This window comes from Mastigoproctus giganteus, chromosome 7, assembly GCF_048544385.1.
Source record: "Mastigoproctus giganteus isolate SK-2022 chromosome 7, ASM4854438v1, whole genome shotgun sequence".
In the NCBI taxonomy this organism is placed as follows: Eukaryota; Metazoa; Arthropoda; class Arachnida; order Uropygi; family Thelyphonidae; genus Mastigoproctus; species Mastigoproctus giganteus.
Window position 1 is genome coordinate 141,197,145 of NC_143581.1, and position 24,381 is coordinate 141,221,525.

General features: G+C 36.9%; 2 protein-coding genes across 2 annotated transcripts in view; one reads left to right on the plus strand and one right to left on the minus strand.

The window, feature by feature from the left end:
- LOC150083234 (uncharacterized) overlaps positions 1–24,381 on the plus strand; it is a 480,979-nt gene that overhangs the window by 93,084 nt on the left and 363,514 nt on the right. The gene's annotated exons all lie outside the window — the stretch shown is intronic.
- Positions 1–24,381, minus strand: part of LOC150083235 (uncharacterized) — a 242,844-nt gene that overhangs the window by 27,468 nt on the left and 190,995 nt on the right. The window contains exon 9 of the mRNA XM_090378444.1: positions 19,211–19,309. Coding sequence (XP_090234570.1) covers positions 19,211–19,309 — 99 coding nt within the window. The remainder of the gene's footprint in view (positions 1–19,210; positions 19,310–24,381) is intronic.

Consider the following 24,381-nt stretch of genomic DNA (forward strand, 5'->3'; position numbering starts at 1 on the left):
GCTAGGGCGGATGCAGTTCTAGCGTTAAAATGTGGCTACAAAAACATAAAAGAGGCATTAGATGAGATATGCAATTCCACAAAAGAAAAAAAAAATTGTTGTTATTGAAGCAAAATCATTACTTAAAGAAATGAATGATTATGAAACTGCTGTAATGACAGTCCTATGGAATAAAATTTTGCAAAGAATCAATGCAACAAGTAAACCTTTACAATCTATTGACTGTACAATTCGTATACAATCTATAATAGACTTTACAATCTATTATTGACTGTACAATTTTTAATAATAACGGTGCATCATTATTAAAAAGTCTAGAAATTTTTATTAATGAAAACATAAGACATAATTTCAACGAAATCGAATCAGAAGTTAAAGAACTAACAGATTAACTAACTCTACGCAAGCAAACATGTAGAGAAAATCGAAAGGAATTTTTTTTACAAAATGTACCCTACGTAATATGCGATCATTTAATAGCAGAACTGAACAGACGCAGAAAAATCTATGAAAATGTTATAAGTAATTTTAGAGTTTTTTCCCTGTTTACATTGTGTGTAGAAGAAAAGAAAAAAATGCATTAATAATTTAATAGAAATACATAAGTTCAAATGGTATCAAGAAGTTGTGCTGCCTCAACTCCTGCTGCGTCTCCACAATAATTGTGCTCCTTCCATGTTTTAACGATGGTGTTATCTACCGTAGTAACTCGAGCGGCACATTTGGTTTTTCGGTAATTTTGACACTTCCAATGAATTTTTGTTTCATTTTGCCTGTCTTTATAAAACAAATGTCCACTAAAGCACAATTTCGGTTTTCCTTTTTCTGATTTCAAAAATTCCACTGACATGATGGGTTCACAAACTCAAAAGGATGAAAAATAAACTAAAAATAAGAAAATGTTGTGATTGTAAGAGATTATAAATATATAAGTATCTCCCTAATTGGCATGCCCTACCCCCAATCCCCTAAAACATGCAGGAACAACAAATAATACGCCTCATAGTATTATTTCAAATGTTTCGAGAACCTGTAGCCAAGCAGCAGCCCCGAAGCTTCCGAGTGTAGATACAATGAAATGAACAATGCGAAATATAAGAAATCGAAATTTTGATGGCCCAGTTCTTCCAACGCATCGTAGAGACAGTTTTTACAGAAGAACATAAAACATCATGCAATGGAGAATTGTCTTTACAATTTGATTCTGGACCGAGGACAATCGTATGTTAATTTTCAGTACAAAAAGAAATTTGCAGTTGTTAGCGCGAAGTGAACACTGGTATGCCGATGGGACTTTCAAAACTGTTCCCTTATTTTTTTTTATCAGCTGTATACGATACATGGATTCAAGGACAAAATATTGCTTCCATTAGTTTATGCACTATTGCCTAACAAGTCTGAGGAAACGTATGTATGTCTACTACAGCAGCTGAAAGTACTGGAACTGGCTATGTCCCCGCAATCAATAACTATAGATTTTGAGATGGCGATGATGAATGCTTGCAGAAGTTTTTCCTGACGTTTCGCAACGGGGTTGTTTTCTCCACTTTTCACAATGTATTTTTCGTTCCATTGAGAATAATGGATTGAAACAACGTTATGAAACTGATGCTAATTTTGCTTTAAATATGCGAATTTTGGCAGCAATTGCATTTGTGCCTACTCCAATTGTGATAGTCGTTTTTGAACATTTGTGTGAAAATGGTGTTTTTCCTCCAGAATCACAAGAAGTTGATGATTATTTTGAGGATACGTGGATTGGACACCCAACCAGACGACATATTCATCAACCACCAAAGTATTCCCATGAAATGTGGAACGTATGCCAGCTTGTTCTTGAAGAGTTACCAAGAACGAATAATTCTGTTGAAGGGTGGCATAGAGGATTTGAGGAACAAGTCGCTGCTTATCATCCCAACATTTGGAAATTTATCGATTGCATTAATTAAAAAAGAACAAAGTATTAACGAAATGTGCATTGAACAATATTTAAGCGGAAATGATCGGGGCACCAAAAAAAGAAGTATCACGATTGTGATGCACGAATTAAAAGGCTTGTTAGTGCATACGATGAACGGGGTGATATTGTTGATTGTCTAAGAGGTATAGTGCATAATATTTCTTATTAATAATGTAAATATTATTGTTGTGTTGTAAATATTACAGTTTCTTAGAAATTAATTATTCCAACGTGACTGATTCTGAAGATTGCATAAACATTCATTTTGAATTTTTGCAGTGTACTATGACATACCTAATGTTATAATTAGTTTAGTTTAAAATTAACCAATTGTTATATTGTTCAAATAATGGACTCTTTACTATTTTTGTGATACATGTAACTATTAAAATACATAATCTACCTAATAAATTACATATTTCCATACATGTGTTTTTTTTTTTGTACTATTCCCTCGTAGTTCATTGATTTCCAAAAATACGCTAATCATAGCTTAAGGCAGAAACTTAAATAAAAAATAACTTTTTATGATTTGACCGAACATATCTCGTTGCTTCTAGAGTCTAGACGGTAAAACGTGATAAACTGACACAGCGGTAAATTGTTGGCGGTAAATATAACAGACCCTGTTCAAAATGCTGTCCTTGCATCTGTTGTTTGTTGTTTCTTATTTGGTTTTTAGGAGCATTAGCAACTAAGGCCATATTGCTCCGGGAATGTGCGGTGGTCATCCCCTGACCTTTCCACATCCTCCGTATTTGGTGGTCACGGGCTCGAACCCAGGTCTAATCAAGAAGCATGTGTTTATCTGCCCACCTGGCTACAGAGGGACCACCTAGCATCCGTACGCAGCTTTCTAATCTTCTCTGCATTGAGTTGTGAATCCTCTAGAGCATTCTGGGTCATTTCTGGGTCATTTGCTGAAAGGCTCCAACCCGATGCTGCAATTCCTCAACTGTGTTAATGTCAGAAGCGTACAGCAAGCTTTTTACATGATCCCAGATACAAAAATCCATGGGATTTAAGTACTCTTCATTGCTGTAACCTCTTTCCATGTTAGCATTAGTAGAGGCATATGATGCAAGAAAGCAAGCTTATGCAGCATCAGCCAAAAAAAAAAAAAAAAAAAAAAACCGCACACCCATTTCACCTTCATATCTACCTGTACAATTACCCCCACTGTCAGTGTAGTACCACAGAGTTGATACGTTGCTTTGGGGTTACTGTTTCCCATATGTAGTACTTTACATTTGTCAATGTTAAACTTCATTTGCCACCTCTCAGCCCATCTGCTCAACCTTTCCAGATCCTGTTGCAGTAACATAGCATCAGTAGGGTCCTTAACAACCCTGCCAACCTTTGTATGATCTGCAAACTTGGACATTAAGCTTGATATACCAGGATCAATATCATTTATAAAAACAGAAAAGAATAATGGACCCAACACTGAACCCTGAAGGACTCCACTAATAACATTAGTCCATGATGAGCAGTGTCCATTGATTACCATTATCTGTCTTCTCTTCCTCAACCATCCCTTTATTCATAGCAGAAATTTGCCTCCAATGCCACAGTGCTCCAATTTGTGCAGCAATCTTCCATGTGCAATAGTATCAAAACCTTTCTAAGATCCAAATATATAATATCAAAGTTATTCCCTGCATCTAGTTCTTTTGTAACTGCATCATAGTATCCAGTCAAATTGGTCAGTCAAGACTTTCCCTTAACAAAACCATGCTGTGTCCGAGCTATAACTGAAGTCTTGTCTAGATGATCCTGCATTGCTTCTTTAACCAGTACCTCCATTAATTTTCCTGGAACAGAAGTTAAACTCACATGTCTATAATTATTTGTGTCAACCTTTGATCCTCCATTGTGCATTGGGGTCACATTTGCACTTCTCCAGTCTATGGATACCACCCCTGAGTCCAAAGAAGCTCTCATAATTATGGCTAAGGGTTTGCTTATTTCCTTTGCTGCCTCCTTTAATATAACTGGATAGATCCTATCCACCCCGGGTGCCTTTTTAATGTTTATCCTCAAAAATTTCTCCTCCACTTTCCTCTCAGTTATTACAAAATCATCTAGCTCACTGCCAGAGTTTACTTTACTTCTGGCATTCCACTTCCTGAATAACTCCTTATGTGTGAATGTAGATCCAAAATACTTGTTTAGTTTGTTAGCCACCTGAGCAGGATCCTCAACTGCTGAATCATCAATATCCAGTGGACCAATCTGATTCATCCCTTTCCTTCTAGAGTTTACATTGGTAAAGAACTCTTTTCTGTTTTTCTTTGCACCTTTGCCAAGCATTTCTCATAATCTGCTTTTGCCTTCCTAATCTCCTTTGTGACTTGGTTACAGACCAACTTGTATCTATCATAGGCTTCCATGTCACCCATTAATTTATATGTATCCCATGCATTTTTATTCTCTGCCATATGTCTCATTAGTTCATCTGACATCCATTTAGGCCTAAACCTTGAACAATATTTCTTAGTTGGTATGTAAAGCCTAGTAGCTTCCAAGATAAGTTCTTTGAATGCTTCCTATTTTGAATTTGCTGTTGGTAACATCATCAGATGGTCCCACTGTATAGAATTTAAATACTGTCTCAGACCATCGAAGTCGTCTTTACGAAAGCAAAAACCCTTCCTTTAATCCCTGATGGTAGTTACTTCTTTGAGTAAATCCCACTTCAGCACACTGTGATCACTGCCACCTAGTGGTTCCTTTATCTGCAGATTCTTAATGCATGAAGAATCACTACTGATAATCAGATGAAGGGCATTACTCCCTCTAGTTGCCTCCCGAACATGCTGATGTAGAAAACAATCATCCAATAAATCCACAAAAGCCTTGCTAGTGGGTGAATGACCAACCCACAAATTCCAGTCAATATCTGGGAAATTAAAATCACTCATTATAAGACTCTGATTTACTGGCCCACTCTATTTCCCTGTACAGTTTCTTATTATACTCATCAGAGTCATTAGGCCTATAGCACACTCCTACTCTCAATTTTGATCTCCCAATGCTTATGTCTCTCCAAACTGACTCGATACTGCACTGTCCAGCGATGTCAACTGGCTTCACTTCCTTGGATTTTATGTGTTTCTTAACTAATAGCATAACCCCTCCTCCCTCTCTATCCTGTCTGTACACATTGTACTCCCCAAATTCCAGTTCTGCATTCCTTATATCTGTGTGACACCATGTCTCTGATATCCCAACAATATCTGCCTTTGATGTTTTGAGCAATACCTCAAATTCATCAAATTTATTTACCAAACTCCTAGCATTGGTGTAAACGCAAGTATACATGCATCTGTTCGTATTCTTAGCTACCCTTACCCAACCCATGTGTTTACTTGTACCGCAATGACTTCCAGCAGTCTCTGAAATATCCTGCATCTTGTTTTCCAGGCTGCTGCTCATTCCAATAGAATCAGTGCAAGAATCACTTTCACCTCTGACAGTGGCTACTGTTAATCTATTAGTCCTTGTATCCCCCAAGCTAGCTGGTTTCCGACCCACCTAACACTGCTTTGATAGCATCAGCAAATATTCTTGCACCCTTTCTATTTAAGTGTATCCCATCCCTGTAGAAGCAGTCTCTCCTGTTAACAAGTACAGAGCAGGGTGAAAAAAATTCTACCCCTTGAGCCTTGTGCAATCTTTCCAGGGCCCAATTGATCGACAAGGCTCTCATCATATACTCCCTCCTATCGTGTCTGGGCAGAATTGCAGACACTTTCAAATTCATCCCTAATTCAAGGCTTTTTTTCTACAGTGACCTGTACTTGTTAAGTAATTCCGCCAGTCACCTACTCATAATATCATTAGTGCTAACGTGTACAACTATATCACCTTTTGTGCCCTTAAAAGATGAAATCCCCTCTACAACGTCATCAACCTTTGCCCCTGGCAGACATACCATGGTCCTGTTCCATCTATCCTTTTTTACAAAGGATGTTCCTCGTTTCCCTGACAATATAGTCACGAACAACTACTAGTTCCTGTGAGACCAACGCATTCTGCCTTGGGGGTTGCCGCTGTGTTGCGTGATGACCAAGTGCAAGCTCTGGCATTGATGTGGGCAGCTGAGAGCTTGATGTGCTCCTCAATTTAGATCCATCGAGGGCATCCACCCTGTCCTTCAAGCTCTCATATAGGCCCATAACAACGCTGAGTTGTCGCCTGATTTCCTTACACTCCTTACATCGCGCACACACACAAAGACATCCCCTATGGCAATATCATGTCCCGTACCCGATTGCTCCACAAACATCAAGCAAGCAGTGCATTTTAAAAGGCTGTGATTGAGGGGGCAACTGTCTCCCCCCCCCTCAGTTGTCCCCTGAGCCACAGCACTCCCATTAGCTTGAGCCTTTTGCTTTGCTGCTCTGGTCTGAGTCATGATTCCGATTTAATTTCAATAAAATTTCAATTTCAGTACAAAATTATAACCCTAAACTTGTATCCCAACACACAGTTATAACGCTATATATATTTTTCAGTATCGAGTATTATCTACGATTTCCGTTTATATAACTTCCGTATCAAGTTATGTATTAATTAATTATGTTACGTTTGTAATCTAAGTCTTTATATGTATTTAGTTAAAAAGTACAATTTAATTGACAATGAAGTTTAATAAGATTAGTAGTTTAACTGATTAATTGACAATATTAATATTATATACTATACTAAGCTTATGCTATCTAATTCGGGACATAACGTTGTATCGTATAACAATGGCGGCAAGTTACAAACGGTAAATCTACAGACACATAAGTATTAATTAACTTCCAAATCTCGCTGTCTCAATTCAGAATAAACAAAAGGATCCTGACTAGGTCTATAAGCTACTTATAGAAAATAATTTAATATAAAAATTGGTCAATAAAGCGGCTAAATATGGCTAAGAAACTTCTCGTTTAGTGGAGCTGCAACTTTTAACACGTGGATTTGATACCCTTACCGATACTAAGTAATACCTACAAAATCTCTAAGTTAAACTTTAACCTAAGTATCGTAACTAGGAATATAAAGCTACTCTAGAAAATAAGTTAATATGCCAATTTAAGCTAATAAAACAGAAAAAACTTCTCTATTCCAGGAGCAGTAAAAACTTTACCATGTTGACTAGCCGTTGACAAGTACTAGTATGCCTGCTATGTCTCAGAGCATTGAGAGAGGGGGAAGGGGGAGAATGAGCATAACCTAACCTAAACAAACAAGTCAGTTTTGGATCCCAACTCTGTACAGTTCACCTTGTCAGTGGTGGATCTCAACTAGAAATATGCAATATCTTGAATACAATTCACTTAAGTACCCATGTTTACTAGGCTTTTTTTCCATATTGTAGTCTGTAAAGTTCACCTTTAAATTACTGACCATCACTTTTGAAACACCTTGTATAACTATGGGAAGTACCTTAGGTAGATAATTTATTGAACTCTTCTTATTTTTTACTCTTTTCTATATTTCTTTATTCCTTTAATATCACTTATATATTACTTTCATTCATTGTGATTGTTGCGTACTTTGTCTTTCAGTGACCCTTATCCCTAAATATCTTTTCTCTTTTCACTTTCTTCTGTTTCCCTTTATATCATATTTTGTTTATATATATCTGCAAATGGTAAATAAAAAATTTAAACAATCAAAAGAATTTGAACTTGACTGAACAACAAAATTATTCAAAACAATCCCTTAAACAAGAGTAATAAATATGACAATCATTCTCAAGCAAGAAAATAATCATTACTAACTGAAACACTGAAGTAAATCTACCAACGATTTGGTAATTTTTATAAGTGTAATTCAAACAATTAATATTTCTTGTCAAGAAACATCTGAAGCATACTTTTGTTTATGTATAAAAAAAACTCAAAATTTTTCAGAATAATTTTTGTAATTTTGTATTAAATGATTTATTATAAACAAATGAATCAATTATAACTCTTGATTATTCCCAATGGTAATCAGCAAGTTCTAACTCGAGTGATATTAATATAATTGAATGAATTGTTATAATTGAATGATTTTTTTCCATAACCAAAATAATCAACTGTGACCTTTTAATCATGTCCATCATTAGATCATCATAATTTGCTTCCAGTTCTGAGTATAGGCTTTTAATTTCATTCTATTTTATTCTTTATATAATATATATATATATATATTATATAAAGAATATATAATATATATATAAAGATATAAAGATTATATAAAGATAAATATATATATATATATTTTTTTTTTATAAATAAATAAATTAAAATTAAGATAATAATAAGCTTATTTAAAAATATACATATATATATATATATATATTTTTTATAAATAAATTAAAATTAAGATAATAATAATAAAGTATATGGGCAAAATTAACATGGGAACATTCTGTATAATTAGAAAATTTCAGTGAACAACGATTATACACGCAACGAACAGTTGTAATGGGATAAGGAATGGTCATTAGGAAAATATCTAAGGGCGAGACCATATTTCTCCGAAGTACGGTGAACATTTGACTTACTGAGGGGAGGTCAGGTCAAAATTCAGGGGAAATTTAGGTAAAGTTCGGATATATAAGGACTGGTTTGGTGGCAAGTAAGCGGAGTTTTTGGAGTTAGCAAGTTGGGAAGCAGCGAGTAAGTTAGTAGTCGAGAGAAGTCGTGGTTGGGAGTTGTGGTCAGGTGCAGATACGTAACTAGTAGTTCAATGAGAGTAGAAAAATTTATAGTAAGTGGGCCGTTTAGTATGAATAGGCCACATTAAAGTGATTTTGGTCGAGGAGAATCTTGGATAATAACATGGAATCTGATGTGGAAGCTATTAAAGAAAGTGCCAGAAGATCAAGGAGCTGGTCCAAAAACTCAGAGAAATGAAAGTTATTGTAAGTACTGTTTCTTATTATTATTCCTAGTCAAGGAAATAATCCAAAAAAAGGGAGAAAGGCATTCTGAAATCCTAACTGTGATAAATTTGACTAGCCTAGGAGGTAGCTGGATAATCAAATTGGATGTCATAAAGAACTATATATAATTCAATTTAGAATGAGATATAGAACGGACTTGTTGAAATTGTCTATCCCAGTGGGGAAACATCTATAATATGGAAAAGTTTTCTTGTGATAAATTTTGTATGTATTTAAAGTCAGTTTCTATAATTAAACATGCTAAATTTTTCATGTGTATTGTCAATTATCTCACTAAATTTTCTAGCTAAATAAATAAATTGCCTGGAATTTTGTTAACACAGTCAGAGGCCCCACGATAACTTGTGGTTACTAGATAAAATTAATGTAGGTGAAAAAAATTGTGTATAAATAAGTAACTAATTATTTATATATAATTAGTTACTTATTTATATAGTACATGGAAGAAGGAGTGTACACCTACAATTGACATGCCTATTAAGAAAGGAAGTCATACAATTGGCAAGCCAACCAGGATAGCTAGAAAACAATAGAGTGAGACAACGATAAAAAGAAGTCAATTAGTATATTTGGAAATGGTTTTATGTATAATGTTAGTAATGAATTTTGAAATGATAAAGTTTATGGTTAGTATTGATTTATTGAATGGATATAGTTAACATAAGAATTAGATATCGAGATAAAGAAGTGAAAAGCAAAATGGTTAAAAAAAAAAAAAAAAAAGAGTTGTTAATAGTAAAAGTAATTGTAAATTGAAATTTTACCATATTTGCTGGACTTATGAACCAGCTGGCGAGCTGGTTCATAAAAAAATATTTTCAAGTGTGTAGAATAATTAGAATTAAAAAAAAAAAAAAAAAAAAAAAATGTTACGGGGAAACAGAATGCCTGGGGGAAACAGAAGGAACGAAAAAGGGAGCCAGGAAAGACCAGCTCTACTAGACCAACCATCCACAAGCGCTGGAGGTGAAATGGCAGAAGGGCCTCAAGCACTGTACTATGGGGGGGGACGAAATTTTAACTTTAAGGGTAGAGACTACTTAAGAGCGTTTAAAGGGGGAAAAACAAGAGAATGTGAAGATATTTTTAAATAAATTAGCCCAAATAAAGAGAGCGGATGGTTTAGGGATCGAAGAGATTGTAATCTTTGCGGTATTTAAATTGGAAGGCACAGTCCTAATTAAATATCAACAGGAAACATTGTATGAAAGGGTAAATTCGCTAACAAATTTTAGTAGAATTATAAAAAAATTATTTGCAAAGAAAGAATCATTTCTCACGGCGGTAGGTAAACTAGGGGGTATTTAATTTACTCTGAATCTGGAGAAAGGCACCTAAAACTGCTAAAAATTGTGTTCCAGAAAATGGAAGAAGCGAATTTGAAACTAAAGAGATCGAAATGTAAATTCTTAGTAGACAAAGTAGAATACTTGGGAAGAAGTAGTATACGCAGACAGGGGGGGGGGGGAAATAGGTCGCTGAATTCCTACAGAGGTTAAAAGCCGTTAGAATGAACACAAAGATTGATGCCATGGAAGAAGGGGCTTTCGAAAAGCTATTAACGGGGCAATTTATAAAAGGGTTAAATGACAAATTCAGAAAAGAAGTTATACGAAAAAAGCCAGAGACCTTGGAGCAAGCATTTTTATATGCCAAAGAAGAAGGTCTAGAATTGAATTTTTAAAACCGACACAAAACGAGAAATATACACGATAAATGTAAGCATGGGGAATGAAAAGAGGGGAAGGGAAACACAAAAAAAAGGGAGGAACAAAGCACCAAAAAAGAAACCCGGATAGACAAACTGGAGATAAAAATAGACTGGCTAATAAAACAATTTAGTGAGACGGAACAGGGGAGAACCCAAGTAGCTGAAGAGGGATGTAAGGGGGAAGGTGAAGGTGCAGCACCCTATAAAAAATGGAAAAGGGGAGGATGTAACAGGGGGTTGTTACATATGCAACAGCCCTAACCATTGGGCCAGATTCTGTCCTAGGAACAGATTGGGAAAACCAGAAGAGAGAGAGAGGAGATATGGCGAGACCATGGCGACAGGGGCCCAACTATAGGCAAGGGGTGCCCGCAATACTCTTAGACAGAAACGCAACCATTCCAAAAACATTCCGAAGGGGGGAAGAGAAGAATGAAATTAATAAATTAGAAAGGGCTCCCCAGGAAGCCCGGACGGGAGGAACCCCCAAAAATTCAGACAGGCTGCATTAGCAATACCAACATTAAGTTAGTAACCCTAGACAAGGTAGTGGTAAATGAAGACCTAATGTACATGGGAGGAAAGATAGGCAATTTGCACGGAAAATATTTAGTAGACACCGGGGCCACGAAGTCAGTCTTAACCTGGGAACATGCAAATGGAATGGGCAAGTAAGCGTCAATGCCTTATTATGGGTGATTTCAATTTACCTCTAATTGATTGGAGTAAATGGGAAGGAAACTCGACATGGGGAACAAAATTTTTAAATCAACTAGATGACTGTTATTTGTATCAGCATGTCAGGGAAAGTACTAGAGAAAAAAAATATCCTAGACCTCATCATCACACACGAATCAGATGACATAACAGGGCTGACAGTAGAGGAACCAGTAGCAGGAAGTGATCACGGAGTTCTACGGTGGATGATGACAAGAGAGGTAGCAGAAGGTAAAGGCAAAGGAATGGGTTTTAATTTCAGAAAAGGAAATTACGATGCCTTAAGGTACTACATAGCCTCTATTAACTGGGTAGATATTGCGCAGAGAATGAATACATTTGAACTGTGGTATGCTTTTAAAACATTAGTCACAGATGCCTTGAATGTGTATATACCATTAAAAAAATACTCCACGAGAAGGGTTCCAAGTTGGATGAATAGTGAAGTTGCCACATTACTTGAGCAGAAAAAGGTGGCATGGAAAGGTTACAGAGCAATAAAAAGTACTGAAGCCTATAACAGCTACAAGGTGATGTGTAATAGAGCCACAGAAAAGGTTCGACAGGCAAAGGCAGTTTATGAGAAATCACTAGCAAACAGAGCAAAGGGGGGGGGGGGATAAAGAATTCTTCACATATATAAATGCCAAGAAGAGCAGGACAAACCAGATCGGACCTTTACGTAAGGGAAAGGGGATAGTAATAAATACACCAGCTGCCGTTGCAGATGAACTCAACAGTTATTTTGCATCGATATTTACAAATGAAAAGCCTTTTGTGGCAATGGGAAATTATGGGAGCGAAGTTAAAAAATATGTAATTAATGATATTGAAATTTCGCAAGATTATTTAATGAAAAAACGTTCGAGCCTACAGACCAGCAAGGCTCCTGGAGTTGATGGAATATACCCTATAATCTTAAGAGAGGCAGCAAGCGAGTGCATTGAACCATTGAGGCTAATTATGCGAGCATCACTAGATTCTGGGGAGATTCCCTTGGATTGGAAAAGTGCAAATGTATCTCCCATACATAAGGGTGGCTCTAAAAGTGAAGTTGGAAATTATCGACCTGTCAGTCTGACTTCAGTAGTAGGAAAAATCATAGAGGCAATGATCAAGGGTGGAATTCAGGATCATTTGGATCGAATTGAAATTCTCAAGGATACTCAGCATGGTTTTGTAAAGGGAAAATCATGTTTAACAAATCTGGTTCGCTATTTAGAAAGGGGTCACTCACGAGCTGGATTTAGGGAATAATTTCGACATTGTTTATTTAGATTTCAGCAAAGCTTTTGACCCAGTCCCACATGAGCGGTTGCTTTATAAGCTGGAACAGGTTGGAATCACTGGGAAAATCATTAGATGGATAGAAGGATGGCTTCAGTGCAGGAGGCAGAGGGTTGTGATAAATGGCTATTCCTCAGATTGGGTTGATGTAAGAAGTGGGGTTCCCCAAGGATCAGTATTAGGACCACTGTTGTTTTTAATTTTCATAAATGACATTGATGAAGGGTTAGAGGGAGTGATGTCTAAATTTGCAGATGATGTTAAAATTGGTCAATGATCACTGTCAAGCTGAGCTTCTTCAGAGAGACCTAGATAGACTTCAGGAATGGTCAGAAAAATGGCAGCTGTGCTTTAATCCAGCAAAGTGTAAGGTATTACACCTGGGAAACAGTAATCCCAAAAAAACTTATTCACTTGGTGGAGTTCAACTAAACCCAGTACTGGAGGAAAGGGACTTGGGTGTTACGATACGGTCAGACATGAAATTCTCTGAGCATTGTAAACAGATTGCAAGGAAGACCCATGGTGTCCTATCGATTATCTATCGAACTTTTGCAAGCAGAGATAGGGACGTGATAATCCCATTATATAAGGCTTATGTTAGACCACACTTGGAATACTGTGTTCAAGTTTGGAGACCACACCTAAAGATGTTTGTTATTTGTTATTTGGTTTTTAGGAGCATTAGCAACTAAGGCCATATTGCTCCGGGATATGCGGTGGTCATTCCCTGACTTTTCCGCATCCTCCGTATTTGGTGGTGACGGGCTCAAACCCTGGTCTAATCAAGAAACGTGTGCTACGCACTGCTGCTCCTTCCCACCTGGCTACGGTGGCGCCTGCACACCTAAAGAAAGACATCGAGCTTCTTGAAAGGGTGCAAAGAAGGGTAACTCGCCTGGTGAGATCGGCTAAAGGGTGTTCTTATGAAGAAAGACTTCGAATATGTGGGTTGCAGAGTTTGGAAACTAGACACCTTAGAGGAGATTTGATTGAGGTGTTTAAGGCTCTGAGAGGCATCAGTAAAATGAATGAGGACAAAATTTTCAAGATTATAAATGATGCTAGAAATAGGGGACATAAATTCAAGTTACGGGGAGAAATGTTTAGATTGGACTGCAGGAAGTTTTATTTTAGCCAGCGAGTTATAAATTACTGGAATAAGTTGCCTTCATGGGTGGTAGAGGCCGACAGTTTGGGGAAATTCAAAGGTCATCTGGATAGTACTTTCGGGTAAGGGAAGCGCATAGGATGATAGGTTTAATTTCCTTTTTTCTTTTTTTTTATCATTGTTTTGTTCGGATTTTTTTTATTTATTTATTTTTTTTGGCTGGTGCAGCATAAGCCATAGGCTTTCTTGCACCATGCAGCCGTTACTAATAATAATACTAAAAATACAACACTCTTAGACAGAAACACGACCATTCCAAAAACATTCCGAAGGGGGGAAGAGAAGAATGAAATTAATAAACTAGAAAGGGCTCCCCAGGAAGCCCGGACAGGAGGAACCCCCAAAAATTCAGACAGGCTGCATTAGCAATACCAACATTAAGTTAGTAACCCTAAACAAGGTAGTGGTAAATGAAGACCTAATGTACATGGGAGGAAAGATAGGTAATTTGCACGGAAAATATTTAGTAGACACCGGGGCCACGAAGTCAGTCTTAACCTGGGAATATTTCGTAAAATTTAAGAGAAAGGAAACTTCAGGAATAAAGCCCTGTGGCAGCTACATTTTACAAGGAATAGGGAGAACAGAAATAGTGTCCGATTATGAGGTCACTGCCCCAGTGACACTAGAAATGGGAGGAGCCCCCATACTACACAATTTCTTGGTATCCAAGGGGATAAAGGGGAAGAGATATGACGCCATACTGGTTAGATTTTTGGCGGGAAGCAGGTTTCTGCATTGATTGCGGCCACGGCACAGTATGGGAAAAAACGCAGGCAGACGACAGGCAAAGAGAAGGGTTAACAGAAGGAGGAATAAGATTAGTGAGTAGCAATAACCTAGAAAATAAAACTCTTATGCAAGGGATACAAGGGTTATTGGAGCAGTATAACCACATTTTTGCAGAGAAAATAACAGAAGTAGGTATGACTAAGGTAATGGAACATACAGTGCACCTCACTCAACAGCACTCAATTTACACCAGGCAATGCCGCATACCGCAGGCACAGTTAGAAAGGCTAGGGCAGGAACTGAAAGACATGGAAGCTAATGGGATAATAGAGAGGTCAACCTCATACTGGAATAGTCCCGTATTAGTCGTAAATAAACCGGAAGGTGGGGTAAGAATAGCGTTAGACCTCCAAAAAATAAATAAGATCACTAGGCCAATTTATTTTCTGTTACCGCACATAGCGGAGATAATGAACAGCCTCCAAGGGGCTAAGATATTTTCTAAAATAAATTTAAATGCAGGGTATTACCAAATTCCCCTAAAACCAGAGCAAAGGGAAATATTTGCATTCAGCATCCCATTCAGAAAGTTTCACCAGACCAGAATGCCCCAGGGGCGAAAAATTCGGCACCATCATGATGAGTAATATACTGTCAGAGTTACTGGGTAAAGGTGTAATTTGTTTCCTTGACGACATCTTAATTTACTCTGAATCTGGAGAAAGGCACCTGAAACCGCTAAAAATTGTGTTCCAGAAAATGGAGGAAGCGAATTTGAAACTAAAGAGATCGAAATGTAAATTCTTAGTGGACGAAGTAGAATACTTGGGACATACTATTTCACGGGAAGGTATCCACCCGAGCAACAGAAATATAGAGACGATCTGTAGATTAAAGTCCCCCCCCCCAAAAACGTGAGGGAAGTTAGATGTGTCTTAGGGATGGTAAACTTTTTTAAAAGATACATACCTAACAGCGCCGAACTTCTGAAACCACTAACAGTACTGACAATAAAGGAGGTGAAATTTTGTTTGACTGAAGAAGCCATGGAGGCATTCACTAAAGTAAAGGAACTACTAACTAGTTGGCCTATATTAATCCACCCGGACCCCAACAACTTATTTTATCTGACTTGTGACACCTCATTCAACAGGATAGCAGGAGGTAGAAGAAGGTGGGAGGAAATCTATCGGATACTGCAGATGACCCTTAAATAAGCATGAGAAAATTACTTGACATGCAAGCTGGAGGCATTAGCAATAGTTTTCGCTCTAGGGAAGTTCAGATACTTAGTATATGGAAGGATAGTGACAGTGTTATCCGACCATCAACCGCTCCGAATATTGGATCATATAAAGGATAAAAATGCGAGGTTGATTCGTTGGAGTTTGGAAATACAAGTATACGACATACAAGTAACCTGCATCCCTCGCAGACAGAATATGGTGGCCAATTACCTAAGTAGGGCTGAGTATGAAAAGGTTGAGGAGAGCTCCAATGCAAACATAACAGAAGAGGTGGCGACTCTGAGAGAAAAGGAAGGCGATATGCTGATAATTGGAAACACCGATTGGGGATGTAGAGGCAATAAGGAAGGCCCAACAAGAGGATACTAAATTAAGAGAAATAAGACGAGTAGAAAAGAAAAAAAAACTCAAGAGAAAAGGAATGGGTTACCAGGTAAACCACCAGGGTCTATTAGTACAGGTAAGGGTGACGGACGAATGGGGAGAGCAAAAAGTTAGGCTAGTAGTACCAAACAAAATGAAGCAGTGGATATTAGAGACACATCACGAAAGCAAGGTCGTGGGACATTACGGAACGGATTAGACTCAAAGGAGAATACAGGAAAATTATACATGGGAGGGTTTAAATGCAGACGTGAAGCAATTTTGTAAAACTTGTCATATATGACAGGTTTTACAAAAGCCCCAGTACAACGACACATTCAACCCACTCAAGCATTTGAAGCAGTAGCATTAGATATCATAGGACCATTAATCACTACAGAGCGAGGGAACAGGTATATTCTCACTATAGTAGACATGTTCACCCACTATCCTGAAGCAATTACTTTAAGGAACCAAGGTACAGAGGCAGTAGCTAAGGCATTTGTGGAACATATTGTGTGCAGATACGCATGCTGCAAGAGCATACTTACCGACAGAGGAACTAATTTTCAGTCCGAACTGGTAATTCAATTGTCAAATGCTACAAATAAGGAAGTTGAGCACAACCCGATACATGCCACAAAGTAATGGACTCTGCAAACGGTTTAACGGGACTATTGAGAAGATCTTGACATCCCTAAAAAATAGATCTGGAAACGATTGGGACTTACAGCTGCCTTATTGCCTTTTTTCTATTAGGAACACGGTACATAAGGAGAAACCAAGCTATTTATTAATGAGATTTGACCCTTGGTTACCCCTTGAGTTGGAGTTATAGAGAACCCAAATGGAATATAGGGACGTAAGTGAATTTAAAGGAGAAGTCGCCGCCAGGTTTGAAAGGGCCAGAGCGCTGGCAAAAGCACAAAGTGAGGTAAGTAGCAAAAAACAGAGGGAGAGACTAAACATGGGATGAAAACATAAGGCATTTGCAGTAGGAGATTGGGTATTAATTAGAGCAACCAGAAGAAAGGGGGTTGGAAGAGAGGGGCCAAGGGACCATATAGAATAATAGAAAGGTTATTGGAAGTTACATTTAAGGTAAGGGAACTTGGGTGAAGTGGGAAAACTAGAATAGAGTACATGGACAGGTTAAAGAAATAATTTTTTTAGGGGAGGAGGATACTTCCGGGACTTCCTAATTAGGAAGAGGAACCCAGGTGGACTTAAGAGCCAAGGAATGCACCAAAGGGAAAGAGGGAGCGAAAAGAACTAACTCCTGGATAGGCACCGAGCGGTGAGACGGACCGACTACTTTAGATTGAATAGTGGTGATTTCTGTGTCCAGAACTAAAACAAAGATAAGAAAGGGGAAGAATTTTTAGGGAAGCTATAGAGCTAATAGACATTTTAGAAAATCCCTTAGAAGGAATTTTCTACAGAAAAGAAAGAGGGATTGTAAGCTTATTTAAAAATATATATATATATTTTTTTTTATAAATAAATAAATTAAAATTAAGATAATAATAATAAAGTTGAAAGGGTGAAATTAACATGGGAATATGTATAATTAGAAAATTTCAGTGAACAACAATTATACACGCAACGAACAGTTGTAATGGGATAAGGAAGAGTCATTAGGAAAATATCTGAGGGCGAGACCATATTTCTCCGAAGTACGGTGAACATTCGACTTACTGAGGGGAGGTCAGGCCGAAATTCAGGGGAAATTTAGGTAAAGTTCGGATATATAAGGACTGGTTCGGTGGCAAGTAAGCGGAGTTTTTTGGAGTTAGCAAGTTGGGAAGCAGCGAGTAAGTTAGTAGTCGAGAGAAGTCGTGGTTGGGAGTTGTAGTTAGGTGCAGATACCTAACTAGTAGTTCAATGAGAGTAGATAAATTTATAGTAAGTGGGCCATTTAGTATGAATAGGCCACATTAAAGTGAGTTTGGTCGAGGAGAATCTTGGATAATAACATGGAATCTGATGTGGAAGCTATTAAAGAAAGTGCTGGAAGATCAAGGAGCTGGTCCAAAAACTCAGAGAAATGAAAGTTATTGTAAGTACTGTTTCTTATTATTATTCCTAGTCAAGGAAATAATCCAAAAAAAGGGAGAAAGGCATTCTGAAATCCTAACTGTGATAAATTTGACTAGCCTAGGAGGTAGCTGGATAATCAAATTGGATGTCATAAAGAACTATATATAATTCAATTTAGAATGAGATATAGAACGGACTTGTCGAAATTGTCTTTCCCAGTGGGGAAACATCTATAATATGGAAAAGTTTCTTGTGATATATTTTGTATGTATTTAAGTCAGTTTCTATAATTAAACATGCTAAATTTTCTAGCTAAATAAATAAATTGACTGGAATTTTGTTAATGCAGTCAGAGGCCCCAGGATAACTTGTAGTTACCAGATAAAATTAATGTAGGTGAAAAAAATTGTGTATAAATAAGTAACTAATTATTTATATATAATAGTACACGGAAGAAGGAGTATACGCCTACAATTGACATGCCTATTAAGAAAGGAAGTCACACAACAGCATTATCCTGTTTCAGTTTGCAGCAAATGTTTCCTACATGGTATAAAAGTGCTAAATTGAATTGCTAATCATTAATTGATAGCACTATGTATGCATTTATATATATACTTTTTCAAATAAAATAAATGTCCTGCACATTATCAACTACATGACATAATAAGGATATTTTTTGGATGATTTGTCTTAAGATTCAATTTTTGAGAGAATTGAAGATCTACAGAGCTCCAATACCTGATGCCATGTTAGAATTGTCTAAATAACTTATGCATTTTAAGACATTTGCTTTAGTTAAGTGATTAAGAATTAATACTGAATTAACTGATATTTGGCATATATTCTAATTTTAATATAGGTGCCCACTACAACATAAGGATATATGATGTTATAAAGTAGCACATTAAACCAAAATTTTCAATATTTAGAATATGTTTAGTACATATATTAAAAAAAAAAAAAAAAAAACACCTAATTTCACATATTCTCCTACCATATTATCATATAACATTAAAAAAAAATCACTTACAAGAATGTGACCTCCAAAATACTCATAAGGATATCTGCAGTCGACAATAATACAGCTAGGAACTGTTTCCTGATATTCTCCTCTACAAAGCTTCATAACCTGTCACATGAAAAAAAAAATCACACCGTATTAAGTCTTAGTTAAATTTTTAAACTGCTAATTCATTTACAATTGTGTAATTTACACATTTCTACTCAAATATTTCTCAACAACGCACACGATCTTGACAGCTCGGAAAATTAGCCCTCTAGTTCACATGGCAAATTTATAAAAACATATATTTTTTATTAATTACACCCCAAAACACTTTACACGTGCTTTTTATAGCATTATTTTTGACATCCACATTTGAGTACTATCATTACTTTTAGTTTACTGTAAGTGAAACTTGAAAGAAACAAAATTAGAAACATCTATGAACCCTAGTGATTGGATTTTACAAAAAAGCTTACTACAGATGTAAACATATGATGCAAGTGATTTCATTCACTTGCTTTAGTTCAAAGATTTTGCTAGTGCACATCAAACACTGGATGCTACACATACCACTAATTTTAAATTACATCTTTAGAGCATTTGATAACTATACAAAAATTTGTATGTCAGAATTCGATCTACAAATCTTTAACAAAATCTTTTTTTTTTTTTTTTTTTTTTTTTTTTTGTGGTCAAACTTCTTTAGCAAAACAATTAATGATACAGATCAGACTGATAATGAAGAAATACTAAAATTCCTATTGACATATTCACTTTAATAGATATTATTTTCGAATTTAAGTCAATCTGGTGTAGGGAATACACCTAACTGTATTCCATACACATAAGTGACTTCCAGTGAGTAAAATTTTATAAATGACGCGAATAAACATTCAAAATATATGACACACTGTCATCTTCATTTTGAAATGCTAGATCTATTTTTGCATTTCTTTCTACATATTGAACACTGTTTTTATGTTTTTTTTTTTTTTGTATGTTTGATTATACTGTGTTTCCTTGAAATAAACAAATTACATCTGTATACAAAGCTACTGTAGGATCATGATGAAAAATTCTGCAAGTTAGGTCAGAATGTGCATGTGTCTGCAATTCTGCATATAATCCCTCCAGTCACGTTAGAAGGGATCATATGCTGAAAGCCTTGTGCTCGAGACTTGAGGATCTTTGCAAGGGTCTAGGGGGAAAAAAATATATATCAACAAGGCTTGCACACTTGAAGGTAGAAGGAATTTATTTTGTAGAGATGATATTCATTTGAACAAAGGTGGTGCTAGAATTTTTGCCCATATCACAGAGGATACCTTAGGGGTTCAGGTAAACTGATAGTTAAGGGGGAGAAGGATAATATAGATCCACATTTATCTGATGATACAAGTCAAAGTAATGCTTACACTCACCTCAAGAATTCCTGTTTGTTGCCACAACAGTTGATGTAGCAGTAGTGGCATCTGATGCAAGAAAGCAAGTGTATGAGCTTATTCAGCATCAGCAAAAAAAAAACACACACACACCATTCCCTCCAAATGCCTGTCCAGTTCCTCCTTAAATTTATTTAACCTATCAACTTCCACAACGACAGATGGAAGTTTGTTCCAGCAATTAACCACCCGCTGGCTAAAGGCAAATTTCCACACATCTATTCTACATCTGTCTTTTCTTAATTTGAATTTATGCCCCCTTAGGTTCATAATCTGAACAAGTGGAAGGATCGCATCAGAATTCAGCATACTCAACCCATTCAAGGCCTTATACATCTCAATCAGATGACCGCATAGGTGCCTAGTCTCCAGCCACTGCAATTTGCAGAATTTAAGCCTCTCTTGGTAAGAGAATCCCTTCATTCCTCTCACCAATCTTGTTGCCCTTCTCTGTACACACTCAAACAAATCTACATCCTTCCTAAAATGAGGCCTCCAGACCTGTACGCAGTACTCAAAGCATGGCCTGACCATTTTTGCCTTATACAGAGGGACAATCACCCCCCTTTTCCCTGCTAGCAAAATTCCTATATATCATTGACAAAACCCCATGACCTTCCTTAGCAACCTGTCTGCATTGCTCAGAAAACTTCATATCTGACTGCACAATTACTCCCAGGTCTTTTTCATTTTCTACCGGCTTAAGTGTAGTACCACACAGTTGGTACGTTTCTCTGGGGTTACTTCTACCATACGCAGTACTTTGCATTTGTCAAGGTTAAACTTCAGTTGCCACTTCTTAGCCCATCTATCTGCTCAAATTTTCTAGATCCTGTTGCAGTAGCACACTGCCATTAACAACCCTGCCAACCTTTGTATCATCTGCAAACTTCAACACTAAGCCTGATATACCTTCATCAATATCATTGATAAATATACAAAACAACAGTGGACCCAACATTGAACCCTGTGAGACCCACTAATAACATTAGTCCACGAAGAGCAGCACCAATTGATTACCACCCTCTGTCTTCTCGCACTCAACCATCCTTTTATCCATTGTAGCAACTTACCCTTAATACTCTTCTGCTCCAATTTGTACAATAGTCTTCCGTGCCTCATTGTGTCAAATTCATCTGATGTCTCTACCGTTCTCCTAACTCCACTAATCACTTGGAGCTCTTTGACTTCCTCTCTTTGCAACTTGACTTTCTCCAGTCCAACTTTACTAACAGTGAGGTAATTTTCCTTGGTGATTTTAATGTTCACAACTCCAGCTGGCTTCTGTTTTCTAGTCACACTGACCCAGTGTGACTAGAAACTCTAGTCGAGATGGTCGAGATGCTGAGGCTTTTGCAATTACTAATGACCTCGCACAGACTGTTCATTTACCTACAAGAATACTGGACAATCCTAATCATACAGCCAATACACTTGATCTTTTTCTCATGAACAACCCTTCTAAGTACACGGTCAAAGTGAGAGGTCTTTTAGGCACTTCAGATCACAACTTGGTGATTGTCTCTTCTCCAATGGAACCTTTATCTCATGCTATTCCCAACCTCGTGTTGTTTGGCATTACAAGAATGCAAAATGGGGTGACCTGCAAGACTTCTTTTCTTCTTTTCCTTGGTCGGATTACTGTTTCAAAACTTCTGATGTCAATGTTTGCCCAGATTGTGTCAGTGAAATTATTCTTGCAGGAATGGAATCCTTTATCCCACACTCCACTTTAAAATCTCATCCTTTATCTAAACCTTGGTTTTCCAATAAATGTGCTAAGGCTGTTCAAGAGAAGAATGTTGCATATCGTAATTGTCTTATTTCTAATTCTTCAGTTTCATTTTCTGCCTACACCAAAGCTCGCAACAATTGTAAAGCAGTTATTAATCAGTCCGAACTAGAGTTTGAACAGGCTAATCTGCCATAGGCTTCTGAGTTGCTTGATAATTTATATGCATTTTTCTTCTCTGTCATGAGTTTCATTAGTTCATTTGATAACCATGTTGGTAAGATGTTCTGAGGTTAACTAGGTTTCAAGTGAGCGGGATGATAAAGATAGGGAAACAAGCCTAAATAACTTCAAAGGTATGTCAGTGTAGTATATTACAAAAGAATACTTAGTCTTAATTGTACCTACAATAATCTCAGGAGTGTTGTCAACAAAATGGCTGAATTTAAATCCTGGTTAAGAAAACTAATGCTGAAAAAATAGAGTTAACAGAAATGTGGTGCCCCCTCTCCCCCAGAAATTGGGGATGACGAGTTGCACTATGGTATGTATATATATTTAGGAAAGACAGGGAACATAGAAGGGGCAGTGATGTTATGCTCCTTATCAAAAGTTATCAAAAATGTTAGAGAAAATACTAGGGGGGGGGGGGGTGAGAATATTCTTGACCTCATCATTACTCACGAATCGGATGACATCACAAGGCTTAAAATACAGGAACCATTGGCAGGTAGTGATCATGCAGTCGTCAGAAGAAGAAAAAAAATATGGTTTAGTAGTTAAAGGTAAAGGCATGGATTTTAATTTCAGAAGACGAGATTTTGACAGTTTAGTGGACTATGTGGCATCTATTAATTGAGCAGATTGTAGAAAGAGGGCAAATACACTTGAATTATGGAATACCCTTAAAGCAAAAATCACTGAAGCAATGAACACATACATACAAAAGCCCCAGTACAACGACACATTCAACCCACTCAAGCATTTGAAGCAGTAGCGTTAGATATCATAGGACCATTAATCACTACAGAGCAAGGGAACAGGTATATTTTCACTATAGTAGACATGTTCACCCGCTATCCTGAAGCAATTGCTTTAAGGAACCAAGGTGCAGAGGCAGTAGCTAAGGCATTTGTGGAATATATTTTATCCAATAAGAAAATATTGCAGGAGGATGACAAAATGGATGAACGTGGAGCTAGCTGGTCAAACAGTGCAGAAATAGATCACATGGAATAGTTACAGAGAGATAAAAAAAAAAAAAAAAAGAGAAATATACAAGTACTTAACCCTACAACAGCTATAAGTTGATTTGTAACAGTACTACAGATAAGGTTAGAGAGGCCAAGTGACATATGAGAAAGCACTGACTAAGAAAGCAAAGAATGCAGATAAGGAATTTTTCATGTATTTGAATAAAAGAAAGAAAAAAGTGATGTTGCAGGTGAACAGAACAGGTTCTTTTCATCTATCTTTACTGAAGAGAGATCCTTCATGCTGACGAAGAGGCTGTGCAAAAGAGGTCATATATGAAATTAGTGATTTTGAAAATACTGATGACTGTTTATTAGAAAAACTTTCGAGCATAAAGGCAAGTAAGGCTCCTGGAGTTGATGGCATATACCCAGTAATTTTGAGGGAGACTGCCAGGGAGTGTATTCAACCATTGAAGTTAATTATGAGAGCATCATTGGACTCAATAGAAATTCCTCTGGTTTGGAGAATTGCCAATGTATCACCAATACATAAAGGCAGTTCTAAGAACAAGGTTGGTATCTACAGACTAGTTAGTCTGACTTCAGTGGTAGGAAAAATCTTAGAGGCAATGATTAGAGTGCAATCCAGGAACATTTAGACAGATGTGGCATTCTGAATAACACACACTTTAAGGGAAAATCATGTTAATTTAGTAGGCTATTTTGACAAGGTTACTCATTAGCTAGATGTAGGGAAAAATTTCGACATTGTTTATTTGAATTTTAGCAAGGCACTTGACTCAGTTCTTCATGAGAGGTTACTCT